At 55.4% G+C, this 20,504-nt stretch overlaps 2 protein-coding genes across 6 annotated transcripts; one reads left to right on the plus strand and one right to left on the minus strand.

The window, feature by feature from the left end:
* Positions 1-7,323: 7,323 nt before the first annotated feature.
* On the minus strand, positions 7,324-13,848 carry BAK1 (BCL2 antagonist/killer 1). 4 transcript variants are annotated; one of them, XM_082345763.1, is made up of 7 exons: positions 13,597-13,848; positions 12,963-13,068; positions 11,582-11,661; positions 10,592-10,665; positions 10,126-10,269; positions 8,815-8,995; positions 7,324-8,690 (listed from the first exon to the last, which is right to left on the minus strand). In XM_082345763.1, the coding sequence occupies exons 2-7, from the start codon at positions 13,030-13,032 to the stop codon at positions 8,586-8,588; spliced, it is 654 nt and encodes a 217-aa protein (XP_082201889.1). In that variant the 5' UTR covers positions 13,033-13,068; positions 13,597-13,848; the 3' UTR covers positions 7,324-8,585. The 4 variants fall into 4 exon arrangements, with proteins under 4 accessions (XP_082201889.1, XP_082201892.1, XP_082201890.1 ...); XM_082345766.1 differs by lacking the exon at positions 12,963-13,068 and having other exon boundaries at positions 10,592-10,727; positions 13,597-13,845; XM_082345764.1 differs by lacking the exon at positions 12,963-13,068 and having other exon boundaries at positions 10,592-10,727; positions 11,582-11,684; positions 13,597-13,845.
* Positions 13,849-14,674: 826 nt separating this feature from the next.
* Positions 14,675-19,948, plus strand: LOC309607401 (gametogenetin-binding protein 1-like). Of its 2 annotated transcripts, none has more exons than XM_082345832.1 (6): positions 14,675-15,249; positions 15,917-16,035; positions 16,437-16,558; positions 16,714-16,861; positions 17,869-18,008; positions 19,683-19,948. In XM_082345832.1, exons 1-6 carry the CDS (start codon positions 14,795-14,797, stop codon positions 19,731-19,733), a joined length of 1,035 nt encoding a protein of 344 aa, XP_082201958.1. In that variant the 5' UTR covers positions 14,675-14,794; the 3' UTR covers positions 19,734-19,948. The 2 variants fall into 2 exon arrangements, with proteins under 2 accessions (XP_082201958.1, XP_082201959.1); XM_082345833.1 differs by having other exon boundaries at positions 16,726-16,861.
* The last annotated feature ends 556 nt before the right edge of the window (positions 19,949-20,504 follow it).

Genomic DNA, 20,504 nt, shown 5'->3' on the forward strand with positions numbered 1-20,504 from the left:
ACAAGAGAAGCCACTGCAATGAGAAGCCCGTGCATCGCAACGAAGAGTAGCCCCGCTTGCTGCAACTAGAGAAAGCCCACGCACAGCAACGAAGACCCAATGCAGCCTAAATAAATTAATTAATTAAAAAAAAAAAAAGAATTATGGTGATTTTTAGTTTTTTCTTCTATTATCCCTATAACTATGTTTCCCAGTTATAATAAAAAGAAAACAGAGTCACATAATGGTAAAGATCATAGACTTCAGAAAAATCTTAGGTTCCTAGTATAAAACAGATTTGGATTTTACTTACACTTTCACTTTTCACTTAGACTCTGGGAGAGTTACTTAGCCTCTCTAAACCTCAATTTCTTTATCTGCTAAATGGGCATACTTCATTAAGCTGTGAAAATTAATCAAGATAAAATATATAAAAGGTATAGTATGTATCCGACAGAATAAAAACTCAGATTTTATTATTATTATTTTTTAATTTTTATTGGAGTATAGTTGATTTACAATGTTGTGTTAGTTTCAGGTGTACAGTGTACATTGTGGTTTTATTTTTACAAATTTATTTATTTATTTTTGGCTGAGTTGGGTCTTTGTTGCTGCGCGCAGGCTTTCTCTATTTGCGGCGAGTGGGGTCTACTCTTCATTGCAGTGCACAGGCTTCTCATTGTGGTGGCTTCTCTTGTTGTGGAGCACAGGCTCTAGACACACGGGCTTCAGTAGTTGTGGCACACAGGCTCAGTAACTGTGGCTCGTGGGCTCTAGAGTGCAGGCTCAGTAGTTGTGACGCACGGGCTTAGTTGCTCCGCGGCGGCATGTGGGATCTTCCCGGACCAGGGCTCAAACCCATGTCCCCTGCATTGGCAGGCAGATTCTTAACCACTGCGCCACCAGGGAAGCCCCAGATTTTATTATTAATAATAAAATATTTTTAAGATTACAGTGAGGTCCTATTATTTGATTAGCAGTAATTGACAAACAAATTCAATAGATACAACTCAGTTCCTACCTGTAAATCATATACATGACAAGACAAATACAAATACTATAGCAAAGTTCTCAGACATTCCATTCCATTTGGGTTTATAGAGCCTTCATGGTATCCAATAAATGTTTGTTGAGTGAATGAAAGAAAGCATGCATTCTTATTTATTTTCATATTTAGAGGGACTGGCCCAAAAGCTATGTAAGAGGCAGACCTAAGACTTATACCCAGGTCCCAAAACTTAAAGTGAAATGGTCTTCCTAACTGGACAAGACCATTAAGCATCAGATCCCAAGAAGCACTGGAGATGAGAGAAGGGCGAAACTGACCCAGAGTTGGAGGGTGGTCACAGAAGGCTTCCTGACAGAGATGGAATTAACATTGGATATGTAGGGGAGGGAAGGTAATTTTTCCTCTACCCCTCTGAATTCTTAGCTGAGACCCCTGCAATAAAAGACAGATTAACAAGAGGAAAACAAATAGAAGTGCATTGACTTGTATACCTCATGTATACCTGGGAGATACCCAGGGAAAAATGAGTAACTTCCTGATGTAGCTTAGAATTCAGGATTAAATACCATCTTAATAGGGAAGGGGGAGAGGTTATGTAGGCCTCTTAGGGGAGAGTAAATGATTTTTAAGGAAGCAAACGGGCCCTTAGGAGAATAGATGGGAGATATGACAGTTTGTGACAAAGTTTGGTGCCATGTGGACTTCTAGTCTCCTCTTTGAGGATAAACAGTCTTCTCTGGTTGATGAAACTCCTGGGGAGGGGAATCTATGACAATCCATCCTGAGGAGGATCTGTCTTTAGGCAGGTAAGGGGGATTCCGAGAAAGCCTCTCCCTGCATTTGCTGATTTTCAAGTGCCTACAGCTTAAAATATACCAAAGTGTCATATTTTGAGGTGGCATATTCTGCTGCCCTTCGGATGTTAAAGGATGAAGAAGCAAGTTGAAACAAAGAAAGGAGGTGGGTGGGGAGCAGATCCTGTTAAATGTGGATTGGGGGACAGGGAAGAAGTGGGAGGAGCTCTGAAGACAACAGCGTGATACTTGGACCATCTGGTAGGAGTCAGAGAAAAGCTGGAAAGGTCTCAAATGCCTGTTTGTTCCCTCCTCTGAGAAGCCTCCCTGGATCACCCCCAGACCTGGCTTGGTGCATCTCCTCTGGGACCCCATGGCCCCTGCGCGGCCCTGACACTTCTCACCTGAGTCATCATCACTGCTTGGCGCTTCCTCCTTTGAAGTGGAAGCTCCCTAAGGATAGAGAGACATTGGCTTCCCAGTGCCTCCACCAGGGACCCGCAAAGAGGAGGTGAATGTAATGAATAGAACGGATCTAGTGGATCTGAAGTGGGGATGTGACATGATAAAGACAATGTTTCGTGAAGTGGGTTTGGTGGTGGTGGGGTTCTGGGAGGATTTGAGCTGGGCAGGACCCAAGGAAGGGCCATTACCAAAACCTAGAACATTGAGGATACACCCCAGGGCCTTGGCAGTGGGAATGGGAAGGCAGAGATGGGGAGATGAGGAGCGGAGAGGCTTCAGAAGCGGTGCTGACTCAGGGCAGCCGTGGGCAGAGGGAGGCACTGTGGCACGAAGCGTGCACCGGGGAGGGGGGGCCCTGGGTGCAAGGAAGGGGTGTTTCCCATTAGACAAAACCTGTCTGGGTCTCTCCCTGTCAGGCACACATTCGAGACAAATCCCACAGGATCGTGTAGCATGGAAATAGACTTTGTGATATTGTGATTTATAATAAGAAACACATATTTGGTTTTTGTCCCTGTTCCCCACACAGAGCTCCTAAAATCCTTGGAATTTCCTAAGAGATAAGAGCAATATATAAAGGTGCATTTTTTTTAAAGGTGCTTTTGTTATTCATAACAAGGCCCTTTCAGCCACACCTGAGTTTATGTTAATGAGGTGACTTTTGGAAAGCCCCTAAGGATGGGAGCTGGTTGCCAGGGGAACCAACCTTGATTAGAGAGTTGGAACTTTTGGCCCCATTCTCCCACCTCTGGAGAAGGGGAGAGGGGCTGGAGGTTGAATCAGTCACCAGTGGTCAATGATTTAATCAACCATGCCTGTGTAATGAAGCTTCCATAAGAATCTCTGAACCATGGGGTTTGGGAGAGCGTCCTGGTTGGTGAACACCTGCCAGGTATGCCTCCACCTGCCAGGAGAGTGGCACACCCAAAACTCCATGGGGATAGAAGCTCTTGTGTTCTGGACTCTTCCAGACTTGGCCCTATCTCTTCATCTGGTTGTTCATTTGTATCTTTTTCTTTTTAAATATTTATTTATTTATTTGGCTGCGCCGGGTCTTAGCTGCAGCATGCAGGATTTTGTTGCTACCTTAGTGGTGGCATGCGGGCTCCTACTTGTGGCATGCATGATCTAGTTTCCTGACCAGGGATCGAACCTGGGCCCCCTGCATTGGGAGCGCTGAGTCTTAACCACTGGACCACCAGGGAAGTCCCCATTTGTATCTTTTAATATCCTTTGTAATAAACTGGCAATCTAGTAAGTAAACTGTTTTCTGAGCCGCTCTAGCAAATTGATCGAACAAGAGGAAGGGGTTGTTGGAACTTCTGATCTATAGCCGGTTTGTCAGAAGCATCTGGACTTGCGATTGGCGTTTGAGGTGGGGGCGGGGGTAGTCTTCAGGGACTGAGCCCTTAACTCAGGGGATCTGATGCTATCTCCAGGTAGACAAGTGCCAGATTTGAGTTAAGTTGTAGGACACTCAGCTTTGCTGGGGAAAGAGAAAACAAGGAGGTCAATAAGAGAAGCAGCCGCAGCCCTGTGACCTTTATCTCGTTCTGTGGAGGTGAGCCAGGCCAGGGGTAGCTGGGCCTGCTTTACAGTGTGCATTCCAGCGAAGGGCCTTCTTGCCATCACTCTGCCTTTGTATGGAGCTGGCATGGGAAAGCAGCCTTGTCAATGAAGGAACACCAGGCTGCTTGGCACCATTCAGTCTGGATTCGGGGGGCCAGCCCATTACAGGAGTTGTCTGAGGATGCCAGTAACTGGACAGCTCTGGCCTATGGATGTTACTGTGTCCCCAACTGGCCAAGGAGGGGGGACAGAATATTTGGAAGAGCCCCCAGTCCAGCGGTCAGCTGAGCTTGGGTGTGGCTCCTCTCACTGGGAGAAGGAAGGAGGGCTACTCCTATCCAGCCCATTGTTCAGGCCAGCCAAAGTCATGTAAAAACAATCTCATCCATTACACTACACATCACAACTGAGTGCAGGGACTCCCCCACCTCCTCACCAGGATAGCATTTGGCTTTTAGCCTGCACTCAGCCCTTCTCACACTCAGCCTGCTAGTAGGCTGGCAATCAGGTTCCTGGAAATCTCATTCTTTTTTTAGCAGACATGGGAACCCACATCCCTAAGCCCAGCCCAGTGCCTCCTATGCACTCTGATTCACAGCATCCACAGTTCAGATGCTGGACATGCCAAATTCACCCTGGTGTGGTCCTCCTGAGAATTAAGCAAGAAACTGTTCTCACTCTCAGGGAAGCCTAACCATCTGCTGGAAATGAATTGGAGAAATTGCTCTTAGTAGGGTCAAAGGTCAGCTAAGAGAGGGTTCAAGTCAAAACATGAGAAGGCTGGTGAGCCCAGCTTCCATGCAGCCAATCATCACAAAAGTCTGTGCCGTGAACTTTGCAAAGCAGGTTCACTGCAAGATGTGATGGAACAGAAAACTCTGAAGAACTGTGTTCTTAGCTAAACCTTGAAAAACTTGAGGCATTGGGCACCAGGAATGATTCCCAGATTGCAAAGGAAGAGTTGGTTAAGTGGAGCTGAGAGGTATACTCATATCCATGTTTAATTCAACAATGGATGCATGCTCACAGGTATCCATTTGGTGCTTGCCTGCATCCGTTGCCAAATCCCATACTCCAGGTGGAGGGAGATTCTGTGGCTTTCATCTCTTAAGCTATTATTGACTTTTCTCAGAAAGTCCAGTTTCTGCCCATGTTATTCCATCACTTGATTTTGGTCTTGTGAGGTTGCCCCTCTTTTGATTCATTCATACAATTTGCCAGGGATCTGCTTCCAGTCATGTGCTCGATAGGGCAGACCACTGCTTTTTGTTCTTGTTAACTGGTGGGCTGAATCCCTCCTCTCCCCCCATCTTTTATATCCCAGTAGTCTGGTGTTCACCTTTTTACGGTATTTGGCAATTGGCAACCATGTCCCATAAACTGGGTTTTGCTGATTTTCTGGTCCTTGACATTTAGATACCTCTGGCAATCTCGTGTAACTCCCTTCTCTGTCTCTGTCTCGCTCACACACACACACACACACACACACACACCTGTTCTGCTTAGATTGAACTAAATCGGATTTTACAAGTGTCTTTGATCTGGGCCTTTACATCCTTGGTGTGTACAACTGGAGCAGGAAATGGTTGTTTTATTTTAATTAACTAACAAATTAATTTTAATGCTATTCAGATGGTTAGGTCCTAAAAACTTGTTCAGACAATCTACTGAGTGGTTTGGGCAAAGGAAGGATTTTCTCATTTGGATGGATACCCAGTGGCCTAAAATAAACTTTCTTCAGAGGCTGTAAAACAGCAAATATATGAAGGTACGCTGCGGGGTGGGGGCGGGGAGGCACCGGGATCGAGGCAGGGCAGGTGCCAGTTTATACTGATGCTGCACAACTGAGTTTGACACCTGAACACGCTCCTTCCCCTGGCTGCATTGCCCCAGTTCCGTGGCACTACGGACTGAGGAACCTAGACCTCTTTGCAGGAGACGAAAGTACAATTTCAGAAGAACTACAAATCTTGAGAAGAATTTGATTTAACTTCCTTAATACCTGCAGAGTCCATCTGCTCCCTGCCTTATTCTGTCCCTCCTAACTTCTCACGCCTCACAGCTCCGGGATGTATTTAGATTTCTGTTTTGGCAACTTCATCCTGGCAGAATAGAGGGTGGAGTGGAAGGCTAGACACAGGCCAAAACCTTTTGGGGCTCCCCACGCCTTTCAGGATAGCGTTCTAACGCCTTTCTTACAGGGGCAGAGGACACACAGCTGTCACCAGGGCCCACCTTTCTTCCAGCCTCCCGCGGGGAGGGGGTGGGAGGTGCGCACCGAGGCCCTGCCCACGAGAGGGCACGCTTGCGTGCTCGATGCAGCAGCGGCCATCTTTGACCCGGGCAGCCGGCTCACCTCCCGGCGTTCTCAGAGGGGTCGCGCGGTTCCCGCCTGTAGGGCGCGTAGGCTACCCCAACCACCTCACCCCTTGGCAGACCTGTGCTCAAGACCAACGGCCCCAGCCCCCACCCTTCCGGCCTCCATGTAAAACCTCGAGCCAGTATCCTGGTGGCAAGTGCCAGCTCCCTGCCCTTTCTACCTGGTAACTCTGGACAGGTACCTCAGTTTCCTTATCTGTAAAGTGGGAGTTTAGGGCCCCCCTATTCCCGGTCACCAGCTATAATACCTACTGATTGGGCATGTATGATAAATTCTCAGCATAAAGCCCGGCACAGAGCGTGTTCCATAAATGTCGTCTCCGAGCTTTTCCTGCAGGAAATTGCAGGGGGCCTTGTATCCACCACCCTTTCAGCCACCACTGCTGCAGGGGCCCCCTCCCTATGACTGCAGTCAGTACGTGGGCTCTTTGAAGACCAAGTCGGAGGGCCCAGGGGATTGGCAAGATGCCCTCGGGGGAGTGAAAGAGAAGCCTGAATCCTTTAGGACTTGCATGTGACCACTTTGGAAGGGTGTCAGAAAACAGACCAGGGTGCCCAGGACTGGAAAGACTTTGTAGATTTTGGAACATTTAAACGCCCCCGTGCTTGTTATTTTTATCACCCCTGGCTGCGTCCCCATAGGGACTCCCATGCAGCACAAACACTCCTAGAATGAAAAGCCCTGTGTGTGTGCTAGCTGTGGGGGACATCGGGAAGAGGGAGCCGGGACACTGTGTCCCAGGTGGAGCCAAGCGTGGGTGGTGGACCCTGGAACGGAGAGGGATTCAGGCCAGGCCTGTGGGGGTCCCCAGGCAGGTGCAGCTGCCCCACCAGCTCTGCAGCCAGAGCCTAGCACTTTGGAGACCCCTGACTCTCTGTGGGGATGGGAAACTTGCCTGGAACCCAAAGAAATGAGGGTAGTTCCTGAAGAAGGGGCTGGAGAAGAGTGGGGAGGGGCCAAGGCCTTCTAGGAGGCTGGAGAAACACACCCAGCCCTCCACAGGATTCAGGAGGCCCCGAGATGAGACCTGTCAGTAAAAACCAGGTGAAAGCCAGGCGTGCCCAGGTTCCCCGTCCAGCCTGATGGAGAGAGGGGTAGCGGAGGAGACAAAAATGATCAAGTGGGAGTGGAGGGATTGCAGTTTATTTTCAGACACACTCAGAGGGTGGGAGGTGGCCAGCTGGCTCCATCTGCACCCCCTCCCTGCATTTGGCTTCATCAAGAACTCCTCTCCCCTGACCTCCAAACCCCTAAGCTGTACAAGATAGACGAGGCACTCCTACCCCACCCATCAGGAGAGGCTTGGGCAGGTGTGGGGTGAGGAGCGTAGAGACTGGGGGTAGAGTTCAAGTATTCACAGTTCCCCTATCTGTAACCCCAGACTAACTGTGCCCAGGCCACGAGGGCGGCACCCAACCCTGGGATTCCTAGTGGTGTTAATAGCCCTTCTCTCACTCGGAAACTTCAAGTTGAGCTCCCTACCCCCTTTCCCTGACCATAACAAAACTGCAGTCCTAAACCCTGTAGTCTGGGTGAGGAGGGGGCCTCAGCACTGCACTCACCCAAGCCCCTGCCTGCCTTCTCTGGAGTGATGGGGGTGGGGCGAGCTTCACTTGTAGTGAGCAGGGGTGGGGGGTGGGCGTGGGAGCAAGTGGTAATAGGTGAGGGGAAGGGAGAGAATGAGGGCCTCAGGAGGCAGGCTTGGAAGGTGCTGATGGTCTGCACCCCTACTCCACCCCCACTGCACCCCCCAGAATCCCTGAGAGTCCAACTGCAAAGGCAATATGGGGCAATGGGAGCGGGGCGGGGAAGAGAGCTGAGCTGTACCTCGTCCCCACCCCCCACCAGTCCTGTTCCTGGGGGACATGATGTTTAGGAAGGACCAGGACTGAGCTCCAGGCCCAGCATTTAAGCTCTGACCTTCCAGAACAGCTGAATCCTGGGAAAGGGTAGGGCTATTAACCCCCACACCCCAGACGTCCTGGCTTTGGGTAGAGTGGTGGGAATCGGAGGGGGGAGTGTCCCCCCAAGGATATTATAAAAAGCTAAAACCGTTAACAACTCCTTGGGGAGAAGCAGCTCCTAGCCCCTTGCTTCCCCAACTTATCATCTCCCCAACACCAAGCAGACAGGGCCAAGGGGGTCCCAGAGAGCTAAGGGAGGGGGCCACAGCCCCTCTCTGAGAGGGGGCCCTTTAGCACCATGCAATGTTGGGGCACCCGTGCAGTCTGATGGACCCCTGGGCAGGGGCCCTCCAAACCTGGAGTGCCCACTTGCTAAAGCTTCTGTGCTCTTAAGGAGGGGACCCCTGCAGGGGAGGAGGTGAAGGGAGAAGACTGGGCCAAAGTCCACGCAGGGGTCTCAGGACCCCAAAGGACCCCTCCAGGAGTCATGACTTGAAAAATCTTCGTACCACAAACTGGCCCAACAAAACCACAGCCAGAACTATCAGCACATTCCAGATGGGGCCGTTTCCCAAGTCCAGGGCTGCCACCTGCCAGGAGAGAGAGTGGTCATAGGGGGGCTAGCGGCATATTCAGCTCCTGGGGACTGGGGTGGGGCTGGGAGAGGGGCGGCCCTAGCAGCAGGGAGGAGGTGGTCAATGCTTGGGGACTCACCCAGCCACCCCTCTGTGCGATCCACCGGGCAATGCAGTGATGCAACATGAAGTCGGCCACGAAGCGGGTCACCTGGCCCAGGAAGCCAGTCAGGCCGCGCTGGTAGACGTGGAGGGCCAGGCGGTAGCCAAAGCCCAGCAGAGCCACCACTCGGCCCCAGTTGATGCCGCTCTCAAACAGGCTGCGGGCCGAGAAGATACAGTCAGTGGAGACCTCTAGAGGGCCCTTCGTCTGTTTTCCTCTCCCACCCCCTTGGAGACCGCTACCCCTCTCCCACCCCCTTGGAGACCCCTACCCCTCTCCCAGCTGGAAAGCAAAATGGCTTAGCTGTGAATGGAGGTGGTAGAGGCTGCCCCAGCCTGGCCTCGATTTGGTAAGAGCCCGTGTCTCAGTGAAAGGAGAAAGCTCAGAGGGCAGATGAATGGGATGCTGCTGCTGGGGCTGTAGCCCCAGGGCTGGGGGAGCAAAGGGGCACAGAGAGCGTGGAGGGCAGAGCGAGCAGACGGAGGCAGCAGGGAGATTACCTGTGGGCATTGCTGCTGGCCTGGCAGCCCGAGGGACAGCAGAGAGAAAAGGACAGAAGAGGAGGTTAGGACAGTCCAGTCCTGGAATCACAGCTGAGTGGGCGGTGGCCTCTCAGGACACAGGCAGGATGTTTCAGCTCCGAGCACTAACTCTGAATCTATCGGCTACTCCTGCCTTCACCCTCAGCCTCGAACCTACCCTGAGACTGACCTCTTTAACCGAGATGGTGACAGCAGCTAACACCTTTAAGTGCAGACACTGTTCTAAGCATATTTCCCCTATTTTACGGACCAGGAAACTGAAGGCTAGGAAGTTTCACAAAGCCGGTAAATGGCAAAGCTGAGATTTGCCCAGGCTGCTGGTTTCTTTAACCACTGCCTGTCTGACACCAGATTATAGCATCTGGAAGCCATTTCCAGGACCTGGTGGGCTGAAGCCAGGGCCAGCAACCATCTTTGGTGTGAAATGTGGTTCCAAATCAGGACAGCCGTGTCCCAGCTGGGCTGGGGAGCTCTGGGGACACCCCCACCGCGAGCCCCTCTATAGCCCTGATCTAACGGGTCAAGTCCTCGGGGCCAGAGTTCACAAGGGCTCTGCACTTATGCAATGATGAAGAGTCTGGGCCCAGAAAGAGAAAGACGGGCCCAAGGCCCCGCCTGAGTTAACAGCAGACACGGGGACGGCAAACACGTCTTCTGACGCCGACAGAGAAGTGTGTCTCCCATCCCATGGGCAGGGCCCGACATGGTGGTGACAGCACAGCGGAGAGGCAGTGGCCGGAGCTACCTTGAGGCAATCTTGGTGAAATACTCGTAGGCGTTCTCTGCTGTTGGCTGCAGGTGCTGCAACATGGCCTGGAACTCGGAGTCGTAGCGCCGGTTGATGTCATCCCCGATGATGGCCAGCTGGCGACCCACCTGCCCCATGGTGCTCGAGGAACGGTAGGCAGCAGGTGAGCTGGGGCCTGGGCTCACGGCGAAGGACTCCTGCCCGAGATGCCCCGGCCTTGGGCCCCCCTCCTTGGCGGTCCCGACCGTGTTCTCAGACACGAGGGCTGGGCCCAGGGACAAGGGGCAGGCATGTGCTGAAAAGGGTGCCAGGTCCCGGATGGGGGTGGGAGCCCGCATGAAAAAGGAGCAGCAGTGGGAAAACCCCCCCAGGCCTGTCCAGCTCCCAGGACCTGCATGGTGACCCCATGTGAGCCTCCATCTCCCTGAACATGTCCCCGTGGGCCCATGGGGCTGCTGCTCACCTGCTAGGTTCTAGGGACAAGGTGACCATTTCTGGGTCTGTGGGCGCGGCCGCCCCCTCGGCCTCCTGCTCCTGCTGATGGCGGTAAAAGACGTAGCTGCGGAAAACCTCCTCCGTGTCCCGGGCTACCTGCTCCTCTGAGGATCAGAGCCAGGAGTCAGGGAGGAAGTGCTCTGGGGATGGTTCACTCTGCCTGTGGACAGAGGTGTCCCTCCTCTAGCCCTTAGTTACCACCTAGGGCTGACTCTGAGCAGAGGATTCTTGTCACAGCTGCCTTGTGGAGTAGGTGACCCCCAGTTTACGGATGGGGAAACTGAGGTGCGGTGTTTACGTAACTTGCACAAGGGCGTACAGCTGGAGAGAGCGGTGCAGCCAGGATAGAATCCCAGGCATTTGGGTCCCTGACTTTATTTTCGTTTGTCCAAGGCACCGAGCCCTCATGGCTTAGGGAACGTGGGTGACAGAATTTGAAATTGTAGCCCAGAAAATCACATCGGGAAATAGTGACAGGCCTGGGACTGAACCCAAAGTCCAGGGAACAGCCTGTGCTGGGCCTCGAGCTGCAGGCGTCCCTGACGTTCCCCTTGGAAGAGGGAAGAGGGACAGCCATTTTACTTCCTCCCCAAAGTCGTAACAATCCCTCTCCCTGTTGAGCGGACCTGACTCGGTGATAGGTGGATTTACTTCCTTATTTCTCCCACGGCAGGGATAGGACAGCCACGCCCCACTCTTCTTTCCTCCTCCTCGCAGATGGCAGGGTGCCCACCTCATGCTCACTGCCCCGCCTCTCCCAGCCTTTGCACCCCCCACTGCTGCCCCCCTGCCTGCATTGGGTAGGGAGATGCTTTTCTTCTTTACCCAAGGTGAGGAAACTGAGGCAGGAGAGCCTGCCTTCAAATCTCGCCCGGCTTGTCCACATCTGCTCTCTCCATCCTCACAGATGATGGCCCTGGTGGTTATGGGAGGGGTGAGGGGGCAGAAAGACAGTTACCCGAAGTGGAGGAGGGGTCAGGTTCTTCGCACCCCTGCCTGGGAGGACCTGGGCCTTGTCCGGATGCCATTTCTCAGGTCCTGGCAGGAAGGGCAGTGTTAGCCTGTGGGGGTGGGTAGGAAAGCAGAGATGGGGACCAGAGGTTCCAACAGCACACGGAGGGAGGGGACCCCCACTCCTGAAAGACCGCACCGTCCTAAGAACTTACTGAGTATTTCACTTGCAGTTCTTCAAGGAGACTGGGGGTGAGAAAGGTCGCGCAGCCAAGATTCCCACCCAGGGATCAGCCAGGGCCCGGGGAGGGGTGGCCGCAGCAGTGCCCGAGTGGATCTCTAGTCGCACCGGGAAGCGAGTTTCAGAAGCTGGGGTTTCTTCTGCTGCTCTCGGGGCCTCCTGCACCCTACCCAGCACACGCTTACTGCAGACTCGCCACCTTCCAGCCAATGACCCACAAAGCCCATCCCCGAAGGTCCCACTTCCCCTTGGCTAGTCAGAACACACCTGTTTTCCAACTCAGGCCTGTTAGCCGCAAGCATTTCCTGAGTGCCTATGGTATACTTCTACCATGTATCTGTAAGTACTCCCCAGGGAGTGTGGGACACGGAAAGAACACATTAACCTAGCAGGGTAAGCACTGTCATACCCATTTTACAGGTGGGAAAAGTGAGGCACAAAGAAGTTAGTGCCCAAGGTCACAGAGCTAGTCAAGGAGTCAGGTTGGTTATTTGAATTTCCACGAGTCAGTCCTCCACTCAGCACTCATTTCAGATTTATTTTTCAGTTTGTGGACCTTAGAGGGTGTCTTTCCGGGGAAACTTCCCTTGTTTGCATCCCGCCTGTGATCTTCACATTTCTGCCTAGCAGGTGGTTGAGGAAATCACATGTACCCCTTGCTCTCCTGTCTCCAGCCCCTATTTTCCTCCTTTGCCCAGTCCTGGCCACAACCCCAGTGTGCTCTGTAAACCCTCCACAGAGGGAGTATTTCCTGGACATAAGCTATTTCACTTTCAATTTGCACCCCCTTCACTTCCCCCCACCCCAAAGCTGCCTCCATCACCCAGGCGGGAAGCTCCCCTCCTCCTCTCCCTAGGGAGGGCCCAGCCCTGCTCTGGGCCAAACACTGCTGCCCCCTCTTCCCTGGGAGGGCCTGTGTACCCTCCCCCCACCTTCCCTCTCAGGCCTGGGGCCATTTTCGAAAGTGCCTGAGGAGAAGGGTGGGGTAAGTCCGGACCACCTGTGCTCTCCACCCCTTCACTGTCTCAGGGCAGGGACAGGGAGAAGACCAACTCTCCCCTCCTCCACCCCTGGGTGCCCAGACTCCTTAAGACAGACCTTTGCCTGGCACACCCCCATCCCAGAAGCTTCTTCCTGAACAAGGTACCTTCCTCTCTCCCTTGGTCTCCGAAACCCAGTGCCCCCAGGACAGCAGGGCTGGAGGATGCCGATTGCATCTCGACTGCCTCTACTGCTACCCCTGGGGCTCAATGCTGGGGAAAAAGTGGAGCCTCAGAATCGGCCCCAGGGCCAGAGGCCTATGCCGGCCTCGGTCTACCTCTGCCCCCATCCAAGTGGCCTGACTTCCTGGTAGGGAGAGTCCACTGTGCCCCACCTGCGGGGTTTGGTGGGCCCAGGATGTTTCCCGGGGGGGAGATGCAGACCTAGCCCTGCTGCAGACCTAGACTTAGGGCTCCTGGGACAGCAGGAAGTGCTGTGAAAGTTCTCCCCCTGCCCTTGACCTTGGCTCTGACCTCCACTCCCATCCCCCAGACTGCTAAAGAACCTGGTTCTTTAGCACCCGATTCTCTGGCACCAGGGCCGGGCCAAGAGGGAAAGCTGTCTGAGGAGCAGCCAGAGGGAGCCCCGGCCGGATCAGGCCCCGAGCAGGAGTTGGTGGAGCGGCCCAGACAAGCCTCGAGGCCTCCCCCTCCCCACCGGGCTCCCTGCGGGCTTCCTGCCTCACCCTGGGCCTGGGGCTGCCGAGAGTGGGGAGCATGGGCAGGACCCTCCCGGCTTACCTGCCCGGACCCTGGCCCAGGCCCGGGACGGCTCAGTAGGGCAGAGGCTGAGATCCTGAGGGGCCAGTGGCTGCTCCCAGGGTCAGGTACCCAGGCCTGGCTCCCAGGAAGGGGCGTCAGTGAATTCCTGGTGTCTGGATGCAGCCTCTGCTGCTCCCAGCACGGCCCTAGGGACCCGCGAGGCTGCGGCGATCATAGAGGTGCCGGCGGTTCCCGGCTCCAATCAGCTCCCTCTAGAGGAAGTTGCTCTGTGGCCGCCGGATGCAGATGCCCCAGCCTACAGGGCTGCCAGGCGGAGAGAGCGGCTCCCACCCAGGCAGAGTGGCTCCCTCTCCCCCGCTGCTTTCCCCACCCTTGATTCCCAGTCCTCATCCTTGATCTTTCTCCTGCTTCCATCAATGTCAATAAAAAAGCCAGGATGGCGAGGTTTCTTAAGCGCCACTGTGTACCAGGCACTTTAAAACCTCTTTGGAACAACCCTTGGAAGTAAGTGCAGTGGACCACACCCATCTTAGAGCTGAACAAACTGAGGCTCAGCTGGTTTAAGGAACCTTGCCCAAGGTCACTGAGCTGGGTTTATAATCAGGTCTGTAGGTGCCGTGAGGAATAATAATACTAAATTGAGATTCAACGTGCAATTAAGACCTGTGCACCAAGCCTCGGTGGTCTCCAGAGAGAAAAATCCCGAATGTGATAGGCAGGTAAACAGATGAAAACACAGTGGATCTGTGCTACCATCTGGGCATGTGCCAGCTGGATACTGAGAGGAGAGAGAAGAGGGAGGACAGAGACTCTCTGGTCTTAGGGAATGAATGGTTCTCAAGCACAGAAGCGGCCGCAGCCAGGGAAGGACAGGCCTGGAGAGAGCTGTGTGCCTCCACCCCGTTCTCAGAGTTGGGGTTCCTCCAGCCACCTCTGCCTGCCCCCCACCCTGGTGTCTCCTGGAGCCTCGCCAACCCCCTCCCCCTTCAGGCTGGCTCCCCGGGCCTCCTTCCCCTGCCTCATGAACCCCTTGTACTCTCTGCCCCCAACTAATCCCCCCTACTTTCTCCCCCTCACCCCTCCCCCACCTTTGCCTTCTAGAACTCCTGGAAGTTTCCAACTGGAGGTTTTAATTTGAAAACTCCTTCTGTTCTTAAGCAGTTGGTCCTGAGGTGGCTGCTGTGGCCCCTCCCTCTGAGTCAGGGTCCTTGTCAGGATGGAGGCCCCAGCTTCAAGCCCTCGATCCCGAGTTTTGGGCCACTCCTCCATGTTCCGCTTCTTCCGTAGCCTGGTGGGGAGCAAGGGCAGCCCAAAGAGCTCAGACAAGCCCCTGCTGGGGGGCCAGTCTTGTCCCTTTCGAGAGCAGGACGCCACTCCTTTGATGACTGATCGCCAGGGAGGAGCAGGGCGGAAGGAGTCCAGGCCTCCTGCCACGCTGCCCTACACCCTCTCTGTGGCCCTGCCACAGCCCGATCCCTCGGGGCTGGGGCTGGGAGACACAGGGGCCCAGACCCCCACCGCCGTGGAGATCCTGAGGGTTCTGGCTCAAGGTGTAGAGGTGAAGCCAGTCCTGCCCAGAGGAAGCCAAGAGGTGCTGGGCAACCTGTCTGAGTTGGAGGAGAGGGAAGAGGAGGAGGAGGAGGCAGCAGGGGATACAGGGACCTCAGACAGGTGAGGGGCTGGGCCGTGGATGGTGGGAAGGAGCCTGGGATGGAGGAACTGGGGGGAGGCCTGGATGTAAGAAGGGGGAAGGGTGTGGGCCTGAGATGGGAGGACCCAAATTGGGGAGGGGCCAGGAACGGACTCCTTGGGTGGACAGAGGACTGGGTGGGCATGGTTGGACAGACATGTCAGGGGTGGAGAGGAGGCTGGAGATGTGGGGAGGGGGTGAGGCAGAGATGGGGGTCCTCCCGCAAGTGAGTGGTTGTGGATGGAGGCACCAAAAGGAAAGGGGGATGCTCTGGGGTGAGCCGGGCTCCCGTTACTTCCCAGCTCCTTCCTGGGCCCCACTCCCCCCACCTTCCCTCCCCACTCTCTCCCTCCTGGCCCACACCTCTCCCTCCTGGTTCCCACTCCCATTTGGACCTGGCACCCACCCCTGGTGAGGAAGGGGGCCCACTTCTCTCTCTGCTCCCCATGCCCCTCCTCACCCTACTTTTGGGGAGGGATCATCCCCTCTGTGATGAAGACCCCAGAGGGCCGAGCAGGGAGTAGTTGGGAGCAGGAGGATAGAGGAAGCTGAGCAGGGCCTCTGGGAGAGCCTTGGGGGGTTTAGGGGACCTTCACCACATCTCTGGGCCCCACCTGCCACCCCCATCTGACTATGCTTTGGGATCAGGGGCCACTTTGCCCAAGCCTTGGCGGTGGAGCAAGGATGCTTGCAGAGGGCCATGGGGCCACTGGATATCAGTCCCGAGACCTTCACCAGGGAGGAGGAGGAGGAGTATCTGCTTGATGGTGAGTGTGGTGGCCACAGGTGTGGGGGACATGCCGGGGGTGTAGGGCCGGGACGGACACAGGGCAGTTTGAGGGGACGCTAGAGGCGGGCTGCCTGGGTTTGAATCCCAGCTCCACTAGGCCAAGCTGTGTGATGGTGGCAAGTCACTCAACCTTTCTGTGTCTCAGTTTCCTCATCTGCAAAATGGGAATATAATAGTACCTATCCCAGAGGGCAGTAGCAAGGATTGAGTGAGATTTTCTCTGTGAAGTGCCTAGAACTGTGCCCAGCATGTAGCAGGTGTTTGCTAAAGAAAACAAGGAAACCTGGCCCTCAGCTCAGCCTCCTGATGGCCCTGTCCTCCTGGGCCTGGGCTGCCTCTCGTTGCTGTGAGCTGGCAGTGACCGCTACCGCTCCACAGGAGACCTCAGGCTGGCCTCCTCCCAGGTGGGGGCAACTCCCTGGAACCGCCTCCTCAGCTTGTACAAGCAGCTCCAGAAATCGGCCACGGCCAAGGTCTGTGGGGCCAGCTGGAAGTGCGAGGTGAGGCCTGGGTGGGGCCCAGGGGGGCAGCCGCCTGCCTGAACCTCTTGAGAGCCCTTGTTCCCTCCTGCTTTCTGTTCTGAGTCTCTGTGGGCGTGTGGGCTGCAGGCTCGGCCCCGCCCTCCTCACCTGCTCAGTCGTGGGCACACCCTCAGTTCCCTCTCAAGGAAGGCCTGCCCTGTGAGGAGAAAGGCGGGGAAGAGGAAACAGAGGAGGAGGACAGCTCACTCAAGCTCTGTGTCCCAGGCATTGTCACCCTCCAGTCGCCGCTGCATAAGACTTTTAGGTCGACAGATACAGTAGGTAAGTGTGGTGCCCCCACCTCCCCACCCAGCCAGCCCCCCCACAGAAGGAGCCCCACTTTGGCCAGTGGCTCATGGATGCGATACCAGTTCTGACCACCAGGTGGAACCAGAGGACCTAAGATGACTGACCGGGCTGGGGGGAGCTGTGTGCGGCTGGTCCCGAGGCTGAGCTGGGTCTGGCAAGGGTCCTCCTCCCTCAGGGCCCGGGAGGCAGCAGAGGGTGGAGGGGTGGGGGGCGGGTTGTGACTGGGACTGCGGCTCCTTGAGCACCACCCTTTCCCAGCCCGGAATTCTAACTCCTTCAGTGGCCACCTCCATCCCTGGTTTTCCCATCGTGCGTGCACTGCTGTGACAGTACCCCAGAAGGCCCCCTCTCCCACTGCAGCCCCCTTGCCGCCCTGACATGGTGAGCAGATGGCTTAGTGGTAATAACATACTCCAATAAAATCACTGTTGACATTTTCATAGCCATTACTATGGGCCAAACCCTCCTCTAAGCACTTTTCATGAAATACTGCATTATAACTCTGAGGTAGGTCCTGTTATAGTCTCCACTTCACTGTGAGGAAACTGAGGCACAGAGAGGTTAAGTAACTTGTCCACGATCACACAGCTCGTAAGTGGCAGAGCTGGGACTTGATCCCAGGCAGTTTGGGTTGTTCCAGATCTGTGCTCTGGAATTGGTGGCTGGAGGGGGCAGGGTGGGGTAGGGCAGATGTCTGCCCCTCGCATGCTGTCCCCAGGAGGTAAGTAAAGAGACTCACACTCAAGCTGGTGGGAGGGAACCCATGGAAAGCGAGTGTCCTGGGGAAGGCAGGGCAGTGGGGAGGTGGTGTCTGGCTGGCTCCAGGGACTGGATGGAGAAGGGGCCCAGCGGGGGGTGACCAGGGGCTGCACAGGGCTGGGTGAGGTTTGGAGAGCCAGAGCCACCTCCTCTCCCTTCGATCCCCAGCAGGTGGTCCACCCTTCTCCTGCCTGTCCCTCGCCCATCTCTCTGGCTCTCAGGTTTCATGGAGTCGGAGTTAAAGAAGCTTCTGGTAGTGCAACGGGAGTCCCGCCTCTGGAAGATGGGTGGCCACAAGGGCCGGAAGCTGCTGACCCAGCCAGAGATCACCCTGGAGGAGGCAGGCATTGTGGATGGCCAGGTATGCCTGCCCATCCCACCCCCACCCTCTGCCTGAGAGCACTGGGGAGAGTGGGGCTGGAGGCCTCCCCTCTCCGCCACTGCTGGCCCAGGCTCCAGCCGCCATGCTGGGCAGGAAATGCTTAACTCCTTCTTGGTGGTGGTATCTCTGGGAACAGGATCCTGACCCCTGCACACACACTCCTCCATCAGTCTCTCTCTCACTTGACCCGAGTCCATTTTTAAGACTTCACTGCCATTCACTTGCTGTATGGCCTTGGGCAAATCCCTTCCCCTCTCTGAGCCTCAGTTTCCTCATCTCTACATTGAGGGGACTTGTCTAGGTGGCTTTAAGGCTTTCCTGCACATCTGTCATTTGCATAATGTTGCTCTTTTTCTGTTTTCTTTCCCATTCACACCCACACCAACTCCCACAAACACACATAGGTGCGGGGGAGTTACCTACCTGGTCACACCAAGGACCACCTACAGCCCACCCTACTTGACATTGGCCTTAAAGATTAGGCCTGTCCCAGCTTCTCTGAGTGCACATTGATGGATATGTTGATGAAAAATGTGTCAATGTCCTTTTTGGGTTAATTTCCACTCACTCATCAGCTCATCCTTTCATTCAGTGGACATCTGCCCCTGATGGTGTGTGTAGTTTACAAAAGGAAGGAGCAAAGTCTTTAGTCGAAGTCTCTGATCTGGCATGACTTGCTCTGTGACTTTGATTGTGGGCCTTGGTTTCTTTACCTGAAAAGGGGACCATTGGAGGATCAAATGAGCTGACCAGTGTGTAGCCGGCAACTTCAAAGGGCACTCCAGTGTCAGGGATTATGACTCGCCCCTTGCGGGTCATTAATACCAGAAATACTTGCCTGCCGGGTACTGAGGGGCAGCCTTCCCATTGTCTTGAGCCTGCAGGCTATGTGTCAGGGCGCCCCTCTGTGCTCTGGGGGACCTCACCCTAAACCACACAGGTGGTTGCTCTGGCAGGGCTCCTGCTTTTGTCTTTTCCTGCTAAAGGGAGCTCTCCTCCCCTCTCCCCTCCCCTCCAGGACCACCCCCTGAGCCGGCCTGCCCCGGCCCCAGGGGTCACAGTCCTAGGGGTAGCCTGAGCAGCACTGGGGGCCCCTAGGGAGTTTCTGGAGTAGAGGACCAGCTGAGTCCTCACTTGGGGACAGGGCTGCCTCAGGAATATCTTCCTGCTGTGGGTGTTACAAGGATTCTGTCCTCATTACCACCCCCCACTCTCTCCTTATCTGCCCTCAGAGACACCAAGCTGAGGGGGAAGGAACCTGCCCCCCAGCCTTTGGGGAATGCTGGGGACCTGGGGGAGAGGCGCTGAGGCACCGGAAGCACCACCCTAGGCTGGAGGGAAGGGTGCAGAGCCCCCTTGGTGTGGTGTCTAGGATAGAGGTGAGGGAGGGGAGGGCTTGGCTGGGGTGCCTGGCTCCGGGGGCTTCCTAGGAATCCCTCAAGCTGGAGGGAGAAGGGTGCCTCCATTCATGGGAGGGAGGTGGCTCAGGGCTAGTGGGCCTGGCCTGCTGTGGGCACCTGGGGGAGGGTCTGGAAAGGTGGCCTTGGGGTGCTTGTCTCTGAGGGCAGGTGGGACGGTTCTGGGGGTACAGAGCAGGAAGAGGAGAGCCCAAAGATGCAAAGGCATCTTCCTTCACCCACTTCCGCCCCCCAGCACCTGCTCCTTGAGGAAATGGATGAGATGGGAAACTGGCCTCCAGAGTGAAGCTGGTGCTGGCCTGAGTCTGCCCTGCCCCGGGTCCCTGCAGCCCGTGTAGAGATGTATCCGCCTCCTCTTAGGGCACCTCAAGGAGCCCCTGGGGCCAAGGGGTCTTTAATAAATGGTGTCCATGCGTCTGCAGGGTGGGCCTGCCCGGCACACTGTCCCCACTCTTCAGACTCAGGCCTGTGATGTTATTAATAAAACTCAATTTGACTTTGGCCTCCTTGCCTGTCTGTCTGCCGACCTGGCCCCTCATCCTCCCCACGAACAAGCTCAGGTTCTCAGTCTAGTTCTAGTCCAAGCCCACAGGCTGCCAGGCCACCCCAGCTGCAGAGCCCTGGGTTCCACCTGAGCTGGAGGATGGGAGGTTTAGTGCACCTGACCCGGGGTGGGGAAGGACCTGGGGCACAGAGTGAGTGCTGGGGGAGCCCCTGCTGCCACAGACCCGCCCCTCATAGTCAGAGCAGCCCTGGTTTCCCTCCCTCCTAAGTTCCCAGGCCCGGCTTGCAGCCTCCTAGAAGGATCCGGGAATTCTCCAGCAGGAAGTTCCTGCCCAGCCGTCACGGGGACAAAGCCAGGAAAGCAGCCTTGGGACCATGGGGACCTGCCTCAGGGGCTGGGCTAGGGGGCAGGTGAGGGGGCCCTGGGGTTGATAGAGAGGTGGTGCTACAGGGGTGGGGGGCAGGGCTCCATCCTGCTGCCCCTGGTTGGGGCCCACTAGGCCATGCTCAGTGCCAAGCGCCTTTGGGGATCCTGGGCGGAGGGAGGTCCAGA

This window comes from Balaenoptera borealis (assembly GCF_965194805.1).
Source record: "Balaenoptera borealis genome assembly, chromosome: 12".
Classification (NCBI taxonomy): domain Eukaryota; kingdom Metazoa; phylum Chordata; class Mammalia; order Artiodactyla; family Balaenopteridae; genus Balaenoptera; species Balaenoptera borealis.